Below are 11985 nucleotides of genomic sequence, written 5' to 3' on the forward strand. Positions count from 1 at the left end.
CAGAATCCTGGTTGTATTTAAAGGGCTATATAAACAAATGTGGTATAGACTTAGACTGAACTTTATTGATCCTTTTGGGATGACTCCCTCAAGAAAATGTAGGTTCCAGTAGCATATACAATAAAATGTATGGTATGGTATGAGAATAAAAAGCCAACATTAATTCTACAATTCACCATGGCAATAGATGACAACAAAGAGAATCTCCTACTTTAACCCTCCCAATAACTATATTCATTTAGACATACCGCGAATATGACCAGGTTTAACAAGAAAGAAAAGCACTGCTGCAGCGCAAAGGAGAGAGGTGTGAGAGAATACAGCTGCTCTCATCAGCGCACAATTAAATCTATTCATTTATTTTGTAATCACAATTATAATATAGGTCTAAACTGTATTTTTATGGAGTTTCAATGTAGCAAAAGAAAAGTGACTTTAGCTCAAAATGAAACATATGAACAAACTAGGCTCAAGGTGGTATTTTAATCATATTTGACATATTAAACAAAGAAACCAACTTCATTCAATTTCATGTGCATTATCTTTATCCCCAACATAAGGCTGGTGTCACACACAGGCTTATCTCACCTTTTTCCGGTTTAGTTTATTAATTAGTCCTTAATTTAAATTATCATCTCCTGTCGAAAAGGCTCTTATATCCTGCAGAGTAGACAAGGTCAGGTTCACAGACCCAGTTAGAATAGTAAATGACCAGGTGCTAAAGTAACCTCTCCCTCTGGAACGTGCTTGAGTTACCCATCTTTCTCGGGTTTAAGTGACCTCCCCTGCTGAAACAGAAATTCCCTCATTTCAGTTTTAAGTGACTCAGTATTTGCTCAAAACCTGCTTTATGAAACGGGCCCCATGCCGGCCTGTATGCACAAATAAATAAGTTGTTGCACAAAAATATTTTTGTCATTATTTTGTAGAAAAACGTTATATTTAGTGTTATTGTTTTGTAAAACAATATGCATCTGTATAATATAAGTTATCAGTGAATTATTCTGTTATTTATTATTGACCCCTGGAAAGGTTTGCAACACATCAATGCAAGTAGGGTCCTAATTGTTTTTATTTTATTTTTTATTTTAAATTTATTGTGCCAATGAGTTCACTATAAAGTCCACTACAGAGAATTCACTAAGTTAGGAGTAGGGAATGAGTCTTGCTCATGACAACAATCATGGAGTTTAACTCTTAAAGGAGAATTTTCTTGATTCACTATTGGAGGCTGCTGTTTACTGGAACTGCATTTCCATTTAAAGGACCACCGAAGCAAAAGTAAATGATCACTGTTTAGGCAGAGCAAAATAAACATTAACATCCATAAAGTATAAGTATTTCCTATGCAAATGTCTCCCTGTTTGGTGACTGTCTACAATGTGTGAGAAGCACAAGACATGCCAGCATTATTGTTGTCAGAGCCATGTTCATATGTTTACGTGGACGGGAAGGCCTTGTTTATAAAGCTGTTTTAGTCAAGAACTGGTGAAAAGAAGACTAACATAGCCTAGATAGGACCAAAAAGTTCTTTAACGTTGAGAAATACTCAGCTTAACAAGGTTTTGCCTTTCTTATTTCACTGCTTATCAAAAATAATCTAGAAGGACAGCTAAGATATCTTGCACAACAGCTATCATAAAATGCAAGTAGGATAGACATGCTCAAAGATGGATCTGAAAAAGAAAAAAAATGGTCTATTTAAGATGTTCTGAATAACTGTTAGGTTATATAAAAGGTATATAAAAAAATATATAAAAAACATAATATAATATATAAATTATAATAAAAACATAAAAGTTTTAAAGTTTTAGAGACACAGATGCATTTAAATATATATGCTGGATAACAATTCCTGCTCTGCACATGGCAATTTCCCGGGGAGAAATTCATTTTTTTCACTGTGCTATTATTGAAACATGATACACAAATACTGGCCAGAAATATACCCACATGCACAAACAAGACCCTATGAATTAATTGAGTGATGTCTGGGATATTGGGCTGCAAAAGGAAAAGCATCCCCAGAAGCTATCTTCTTGGTGCCTTGCTTTAGTAAAGCCCGGGAAGTGAACTGGCATCTCTCCAACATCCAGTCCCCATGACTTGGTACCAGTGAGCCAAGCCAAGTCCCTACAGACTGAACTACTAAAACTCCCACTATTCACCATTTCTTACTGTCTTTCTCCATCCTCTGCTACACTCAAAACAGAATATTCCTAATGCATTTAATTCATTATCACAGACAAAATTGTGCAAAAGCAAACTTCATGTTGTGATGTCATTATTCAAATCTAAGAGAAGTGATTAGAAGAAGTTGCTCTATATTTTGGTTGACTTGATTATGGTAAACTTTATTCAGCAATGGAAGTAACTACATTATCCTAGCACTACAGCTGTGCAACATATATTCATGATTGTATTTTTAATATGCAACTCCTCCTACAACCACCTTTTGCCTTGCAGCCATCAAAACGTTTCATGGGCCTCAAAACATCAAGCTTCAGAAAACTGGTCCTAAGATCAGGTTCTATCAGAGTAGCGTCCTTAGTAAATCTGCTAAAGAAAAATAGCAGACACTGGAATTATATATTTGACCAATTTGAATTCAATATTCTATGCAGTTCAGTCATAAACTAAGAAGCAACTTTAACATTTATTTTTCACTGACTGATTTATCCCTTCAGTTCTCCAATCTTTCAGTCTTCCATCTTCAACTCGGACTTTCTCTGTGCAGTATTCTGAGTCAGTCAGGCTTCTGTGTGAACCATTATGATTACAGAGGACTATTTCAAGTAATCTTTGACAGTAAAAGGCTGCAAACCAATGTCTGGCACTAATTAGCGATATTTTGCAAACAGAATTGTGGAGGGGACAGACCTGTTTGGTGTCTTTCCTATAACCATGGATAAAGCTCTCACTGTGCATCAGCATCCCTGTCATAACAACTGCAACTCCACTGCAGACACCAGGCAGAGACTGTTACATCCATTCAAACTGAGATCAAATACAACTGTAAATTGTTGGATCAGGAGCTTTTGAAGCAAATTACCAATGCTTATGAATGAGAGAGTTAGTTGATCGTTTTATTACTTTATAATAGTACTATACTGTAATCGCAATCAAGAAATAGTAAATTGTTTTTTTTAGAAGAAAAAAAAATACCTACACTTTGATTTATATCAGCAAACAGTTTGTTTTCATATTCAATAGAGGGTTTTTTTCCCCACAATATTAGTCAGATAAAACACATGGGGGCTCAACACCCCCTAAAATCAGCTAACAGCCTCGGAAGTTGAGGACGTGAGCAAAGCATGCAGTTAGATTTGGTCAACTAAAATGAAATAAAGTATAACTATGTAAAACCTCCTTTATTCCATCTTGTTGGAAGACATTACTGAGCCATCATTTCTTTTTGATTGGTTTGCTAGTGAAGTGTAAAGACAGGTTAAGACAATTACCATCTGTAAACTATTAAACAGTCAGTTAACTGTCTTAGGCGCCTAAAAATAAAATGAAGGGGGGGGGGGGTTGTCAAATGTTGTCTTACCTGTCCTGTGATTGCTCTTCATACATCCTCTCCTTTCCCTCTTTGAAAAGCCGAATGGCACGTTTGGATTTTTTTATAAGGCTATCAATGTAAATCTTGAAGTAGTCATTCTCACTGAGCTGTGTGAGTCTCTGGTTCTCTTCATATTTGCAAAGTATAAGGCGCAGATGCTGATATGCATCAGGTAAGATATCCAGAATGTATGGTGGACTATTTTTTAGGAGGAGGCGAGGATTTTGGCAAAGACGGACCTGTTGGAAAGAAAGCAATCCAAATCAGCTTTATTGGCCTTGTGTATGTACACACACAAGGAATTTTACTTTGGTGAAGTGTGCTTTCTATGTATAAAGGTATAACATTAATTAGTGACAGTAGAAACAAGACAAACAATATAAGCAAAGACTATGTACAAGACTAAATAAGATATTAGTGAAGTGGTGGTGAGTAAACGTGTAAAGTAAAGAGTGAGTAAAGATGCTGATGTAAACATAACACTATAACAATTTAATTATGTGACATATGGGTTAATTTACACAAGGTAGTCTTTACAGTATTTACATTAAAAGGTGTCCATAGATTGATCATTTCAATTAAATATATGCATATATTTAAATTCACAATGACAATGTTGTAAAGTTGTAGAGAAAAAAACTCAAATATGTCAGACAGATCAAAAAAACTAAAAAGATGCACAAAATGTCTTTATTCAGTTAGTATTAGTCTGAAAATATAAGTATTCTGCTCATCTTAGGGGTAAAAAAAATTATAAAATTAGAAAAAAGTATTCCAACCAAGATGTTACATTAAAGTTTCCCAAAAAGTGCATCAATTCATTTAGAATGTTTAGGGAACACATTTGGATGAGTATTAGTTCAATGTCTATGACTTCATCCTTCACTACCAGTGTTGCTTTAATCTGGCAAGTTAGATAAATCAAGCCAAACGTACAACTTTATCCATTAGTTTCCACGTTTTCTCCACAGTCCTCCGGTCAGCAGCTGCTTGTTTCGGTGGTCCCACTGCATCATGGATGGCATCAATGATACCTAAGATTCGACCCTTATTTCTGTTTGGTCCACGTCCACCAGGGCTTCGCCCACTGAGTGCAGTTGCCATTGCCTTAACACTGGAAAAAAAACACCCTAAATGATTACTTCCATTATTGTGATAATAAATTACCCCATTGAAAAAAATATACTCTTAATAAGATGTTTCGACACTATCCGAAAGCTGTTATGATAATCAGAATTATTTTATTTTGTTTGATTCCGATCCTTATGTGTCTGGGGGCCTTAATGGTCTAATTGCAAATGTCTTTTCTGAGAGAAGACTTAACATTAACATAAAAACTAATATTCTGATGTACATGTATGTGCTGTTTAATGCATGCTATTGTACTCCATCAGGAGTAGCCTAAATGTCTACATTTATATATTAGTAATTCAGAGCCGTCTTGCTAAATAAGACTGTAGCCAGATTATTATGTCGTGAGACACTATATTAACACAGTTGTCCCTGTAGACTTGGCATCTTACATAAACAAGATGACCGATAGTAGAGTTAGAGTGTTGATGTAAAACACACCATTGCCACCCTCTAGTCTTGTTTCCTGTGTGAACATTTTACAAGCACCATTAACTGAGCTGCTGGGGCAACTCCGCCATCACGTGAAGCCGTCAAGACCAGAATGGCTCAAAGTTTCTGTTTTTTAATAGCGACTAACAAAAAGCGAACATTTGCGTCCTAACTTACCTAGCCGCCAGAAAATGTCTGTTTGGATCCAAATTGGACTCGGTTCACATACACAAAATTAGCAGTGCGCAATGGTCCACGAAAAGTCTGCCAAAAAAAGTATTGAGCATGTAAATGTTTGTTACAAAATACTTAACATCTATATGTTGACGTCGTCTTAAAAAAGCCTCTCCCACCGTTCTTTACGGCGGAGAAAGATAGGCTACACGTAAAGCAAGGAGGTCTGAGACGCATGCTGTACGGTAAAATAAGAGTTAAGTTAAATATCATATTGGTGCCACTTCCAACTGAACACACCAAAATAAAGGTTTCAATGATTTGCTGAATAATTTACATTCACTTCGTATTTGAAGATATGCATTTAAGATATATTCTATGAACCATTAAATAAAGTATTGAGGTAGCATGCTGTTCCAATTAAAATTGTTCACGTCCGTTATATTCAATAGTGGAACATTTCCTTATTTTAATCTGAAGTGACTTTACTGTCTGCCAAAGTTCTCTTTAACTTGATGCAGCTTTTCCGGTGGTAGGAGGGTCAATGGGAGTATGAAGCAATAATTTCCAGGAAACGACCAACGCAATATAAGAAGCGATTAGACGCCCATTGGTGATCTGCGTGTGTGTCACACGTATAAAGTTTGACACATGCACAAGTAGCAGCGTCGTCCGGTCACAGAGTAAAAGGGGACAAAGTTGAAAGCTGACGGAATGGTATTGCTGCAGTTCTGGGTCATAAAAAACACATGATCTGAAATGTTTCTCTTTACGCATCCTAATTTATTCAACATTTCGGCTAAATTAGTTTGTTGTTTTAACAAGCATATAGGATCAGATTTTTATACATAGTAAAGCATGGAAGAAAATGTAGTTAAGTAGGATTTGTAAAGCCTAACGATGCCATTTAAGCTGGTAATATTATTTTTTGACATATAGACTAAAGCTTCAAACACGCTACTCTTTACACGTACACCTAGAATATGTCATTAGAACAAGACTAATGTGTAACTGATGAACTTTTAGATACAGCTGTATATCACACTTTGAGCACAAAATGTGCAGCACCACCTCTTTTTTTCCCTTTGACTTTTAGCTGGGATTTATCCAACCCAGAAACTATTCGTAACATCTTGAATGTCCACAGTTCATTATTTTATTTTGGAGGTTAAGTAGCCCAACTTCCAATGACCAAGCTTCATGCTGGTGGCTTGATGCAGCTACAAAGGACAGAGACTGTCGAGAGGCCGCTCCCAGGCCTCTCTCTCTCTCTCTCTCTCTCTCTCTCTCTCTCTCTCTCTCTCTGGAAATAAAAGGAATAGTTGGGTTGTACAATTTACAAATCTTTACCCATTTGTTTAAAAAAGGCACAAAGCAGAGTTTGACATAGCAAAGATATAGGCGCAACTGACTCGTGGACTAATATTCTTGATAGTAGAGTAATAGTAATAATAAATCAAAATGTATGATTTTGATTGGGGCATAACATATCTCATGCTTAGTTGTATTAGTAAATACATGTTAATACATGTTAAAAAAAACCCAAATCATAACAAATGTTTTAACAGGACATCTTTAGAAAAGAGCAAGTAGTGAATTTTGGTTTTGTTCAAGTTAGAGAGATCTAACACAAATCTGCCATGAGCAATATAAGTACCATTGGCAGGATTAAAAACATCTTGCATGAAAATAAATAGAATGCAACAAATTGTGTGTATTCATTTAGCTGTGGGGTTAAAATTGAATAAAAATGTAGGACCCAAAAAGTTTGTCTCTGATAATTTATTTTAAAATATATTTTCATGAAATAGGCAGAAATGTTTACTTAATCACTCAGCTTATATTCTGATATATGACAGAATCTAACAAGAAAATGAATGTGATGGCAATCAAAGACTCAAAGATAAGAATGTATAGGTCTATCATTTAGTTGGCACACAGACAAGTACACAGATCTTTTCTAATGAGTGACAGAGTACAAACAGTGACTAATTAAGGGGAAGGGGAGAAAGGGAGAAACCAGGAAGTGTGCTAAAGGAGGTGCAGTTGGAAAAGAGAGAAAGTGAAAGGCATGACATATTCTTCAGCGATTCAACCAATGTTATGTCAGATAATAAACACATGTTAATGAGGTAATACTATGGGATCATTTTTACAGTAACACCACAGCACTTGTAACAGGCAGTAATGTCCAAATCATATATGCAACTATAGGGGAAGAATCTCAAGGTAATATTTAAACATTTTATTTTGATCAAATATTCTCCTTTAGTCCAATTGGAACCCCTAAGCAGAGACTAGCAGGTAAGCATAATTGAATAAAAAGAGCAAAGAAAAAGGCAGTGGAGGAAGCTGGCTGCATTTTAGAATGGTAAGTGGATAAAGGATACCTGAGCACATGGATAAAGAAGTTATAAGAAACAAAACAGCTCAAGCTACAAAAAGACACTGCAAAATAGGCAGCTAAACACCACTAGGTAAAGACACCAAAGACAGAAAGTACCCAAAACACTAGAAACAAAACCGAATAGCAGAGTAGCTGTCAAGACCTGGGCCCATATTCACAAAGTTCCTAAGTACAAAGAGTTGCTCCTCGTGACACAATTCTATGAAAATCCTTAGAATCAAGACATTTTCTGAGAATTTCCCCTCAAAGTTCAGACAAGATCCTTGTAAAGATGAAAGTTATTCACAAAGTGTTTTAAGATGTAAAACCTTTAGGAGTAGTGAGGAGGACTTCTAACAGGCTTAAGAGTTTCTTAAGATGAAGAGAAAATAGAAAAGTGTTCTTTAAACACTATACATGAAGAGTATTTTTGACTCATAGTTGGGCAGAACGGACACAAATGATTTGCTCAGACATTTCAATTGCTCACTGTACACTGAATGAATGAAACGAAATAGGCACAAATATCTGCCTACAGTGCATGCCTACTGAATAGTAGGTATAAACGCATACTGCCTACTGAATCCCCATAGTCCTCACCAGCACAAAGAGGGTGGAGCTCATTAAACCTATGCTTCAATCACTGCACTGGCTGCCTGTGTGTCAGAGGATCAACTTAAAAATTTTACTATGGTCAATAAAGCATTGAATGGTTTGGCCCTAAATACATATCAGATCTACTTGAAGAATATAAAACAACCGGACCGCTCAGGTCTTGAGGAAGAGGTTTACTCAGTGTTCCCAGAGTCAGAAGCCAACAAGGGGAAGCAGATTTTAGTTACTACGCTCCTCACCTGTGGAACAAACTCTCTGAACACCTGAGGACTGCTGGCACATTCAGCTCCTTTAAATCAGGCCTTAAAACATATATTATTCACTCAGGCTTTCCTTTAGAAATATACTTTACTGCAACAAATTCTTAATTTCTTAATAGTTTTTATTAGTTGTTACTTTATCGAGTATTTTGACATTCTTTTCTGTCTTTTATGTTTGTAAAGCAGCCTTGTGTCTGAACAGCACTATATAAATAAACTTGCCTTGCCTTACTGACAGATTAAGTAGGTACTATGCAATTCGGATGCACCTTCTGTCTCTTCCTTGCTCAGAGTTGCTCTAGGAATGTTCCTAAGTCACTCTTAAATTAAGACTCCTTGCTAGGATTTTTCAAGCCAAGAGCTCTCTGAGAGAATTCACAGAATATTTGTAAATATGGGCCCTGGCTTTATTTTGGTTGATGAGCTGAGTGGAAACAGCTGGTGTGTTTAATGAGAAGCAAGTGAAGTGGAAGTATAATGGTGTGAGTCATAATATGATGCACAAGAGGGCAGTGCTGGGCTGAGATTTCTGAAGAAAAACTCAACAAAAAAGCTGCTAATTTTCTCTGGTTGTAGGATTGTTCAGTGTTTTTCAATTATGCCCATCTTTGGCCTGCGTGCATGTACTGACTTATTTCTGTGAATGCACACAGGCCAAATTCATGATGACAGTTTCATAAACATTAACACACCCTGCCTTGTAAAATGAGCAATTCACTGGACATTAGAAAGAAAAACTTTGATTCTGCCATACTAAATGCAGGATTAAGACAACAAAACGGTTGGATTTGGTTACCATGTAGAGGAAAACAAGCACTACATGATGAAAGTGTTGAGCTGCAAAGAAGTGACAAAAGATAAGCAGAGACCAAGTCAGAACTCAAACATATTAGCTGTGTCACTCGAAGAAAACAAAACATCCCATGATTGATCTCTTACCTTAGGAATGTGTATCTTTTCCAGACACTATTCTATAGGCAGAATAGCAATTGAGATTTAAACTCTGGACTCTGTTTGATAGCAGGATTGTAATATCAAATAAGGACACAGTACACCACAGAGTAGTCCTTTTGGTGGAAAAAAAAGGGGAAAGTACAAGTAACCTATAGCACAACTCAAAAGAGCCCAATTGCCCATCCTTGACATGTTCAGGCAGTCTGGATCATCTACACTGAGCTGAACCAGAATGACCTTCTCAGTCAGGTACCCCCTCTCCTTTTGTCTGTATCACCTCCTCTCTCTCAGTGACTTCGGTTACATGGATACAAATAATCGGAATAAAAACCTGATCCAAATAAAAACAGCATGTAAACATGTCAATCAGAACAGACCGAGCATGCTCATTCCGAAAGAAATTTCATTCCGATCAAGCGGGGTGGTTTATGCCAATCGTTCTTTGAATCAGGATCCATGTACACACTCGATCTGATCGTGTCTGCCTGACTAGGGTCAAACGGTCCTGACTGTGCATGTCTGCCCCAGTAAAGTGGCGTGTTTCCATCAGACCTTTCCATCCGAGCCTGCTCACCATAGACATAAATACATGAACTATGCTGCTTACAGTCTGTGATCAGAGCGTGTCATTTAAAAGTTTAGCCTCCACTTTTGATGTATGAGACCTACTCTCTCTCACCTGTCTCATTTGGATCTTGTTTGTGTTTTATGTATTAATGTGAAGTATTAATGCCTTTCATACGTTTTCATACAACCTTGTTTTATACAAATTTTACATTGCGGTAAAAAAAAAATCCACTTTGGAGCAATAGTTGGCATCTTTCCCAGCGAGCTACAGTAACATCTCTGATATCAACAGATACATTGTAAACTGTTCATTCATATGATATCAACGTTGTCTAGCATTAAAACTGATTCCGCTAAGTCTGCCTAAAAAACATTTTTTTTTTACTGTCAGCTGAGACAAAGAATAATGCAGTGTTAGAATAATAAAAGTGAACTCAGAACTGAGAAGAACTAATACAGCCTGATTTTAAAGTAGTGTCGAAAAGTGGCCGAAACTCATTCACATTTAATGTTTTTTTTACAATTGATTATTAATGTGAGTAGAATGTTTAATTCAATAATCTAACCAATATGATCATGTTTAGACATTCACAACCTCGAGAACATGAACTAGAACAAGTTAAAAAGTTAAACAACACTGCTGGAAATGGTTCAAATGTCTAAAAGGTGCGTATATTACGAAGTTTACATTATTTTTAAATATATCTTCCTTTATTCTGATTAAATGCCAATGCATGAACACGCACAGCATAATCTGATCATGTTATTTAGCGTCCATGTAAACAGTGAAATCGGAATGATTGGGATTCTTTTTTAAAACATGTAAGTTAACACAAACTAAAATTGGCTGATTTCAAAATAATACATGGATTATCTTTCATCTTAAGTTTAGTTTCAGCTATATCTGTCACGTTGTAGCAGGCAGGAAACAGGGAGGAGGACCCAAGAGCAGAATAACCAAAGACACCACGACATACAAAAGACACTGACAATGAACCGACAAGAAACTCAGGCAAACACAGAGACTAAATAGACAAGGGGTAATCAGACACAGGTGATACTAACGAGACAGGTGAGGAACATCAGGGTAATCACAAAGGCGGGAAACACAAGGAACAAAGAACACAAGACCAGAACACTGAGGACATGTACAAAGTAAAACCTGACAATGAAAAGACATGAACTAAAACAAGATATTACAAAATAAAACATGAAACACTTAAAACAAGACTAGGAAACATACACACAAGTAACAGGAAAACAAGCCTACAGACAACATAGAAGAACACAAGGATACAGGGAAACACACTCAGGACTAAAGTAAACCACACTAGGAACATACATACACAGAACACGAGGGAAATAATGAAAACTAGAACAGGACTAATACAGAACAAAACCAAACCATGACAAAATCAGCCTTTGAGGACACAGCTGCATTTGAGACTAAGACTAAGGAATAATAAACAAAAAACACTGAAATACTCTTTACACTGTTTATGAGTGAAACAAATACCCTGTCAGTATTTTCTTAAAACCTTTAATAATTTTCCTTCATAAAACAGCCAATTACTTAAACATTACAAGCCTTTATTATTAAATTATCCATCAGTCAAACATACTGCTGGTTAAAAAAAAGGGGGAAATCTTTGTACATTTAAAACATTATTAGGTTTTCATTTGGCACAGTATTTGTTTTTCTATAAAACAATTTTATATGTTTTATAGAAACGTAATAATTTATATGTTTTTAATGTGATTTCATTACAGTTACAGAAAAAATGCTGCACCCTTTACTGTTTGTAGTCTATCATCTTTGTCCCAATAACCTTGTTTTTTTATGTCTTGTTAACTGTCAATGTTGTACTTTATGAATGCCATAGTTTATGGCAATATTATTCATA

At 36.1% G+C, this 11985-nt stretch overlaps 1 protein-coding gene across 5 annotated transcripts in view; it reads right to left on the reverse strand.

The window, feature by feature from the left end:
• Positions 1–5558, reverse strand: part of cblb (Cbl proto-oncogene B, E3 ubiquitin protein ligase) — a 48896-nt gene extending 43338 nt beyond the window's left edge. For all 5 annotated transcript variants that reach the window (XM_079356595.1, XM_079356593.1, XM_079356594.1 and 2 more), the window contains exons 1-3: positions 5303–5558; positions 4499–4676; positions 3551–3801 (exon numbers count right to left, since the gene is read on the reverse strand). In XM_079356595.1, coding sequence (XP_079212721.1) covers positions 3551–3801; positions 4499–4666 — 419 coding nt within the window. In that variant the 5' untranslated portion in view covers positions 4667–4676; positions 5303–5558. The remainder of the gene's footprint in view (positions 1–3550; positions 3802–4498; positions 4677–5302) is intronic.
• Between the last annotated feature and the right edge of the window lie 6427 nt (positions 5559–11985).

Source organism: Symphodus melops (assembly GCF_947650265.1).
Source record: "Symphodus melops genome assembly, chromosome: 11".
NCBI classification, from domain to species: domain Eukaryota; kingdom Metazoa; phylum Chordata; class Actinopteri; order Labriformes; family Labridae; genus Symphodus; species Symphodus melops.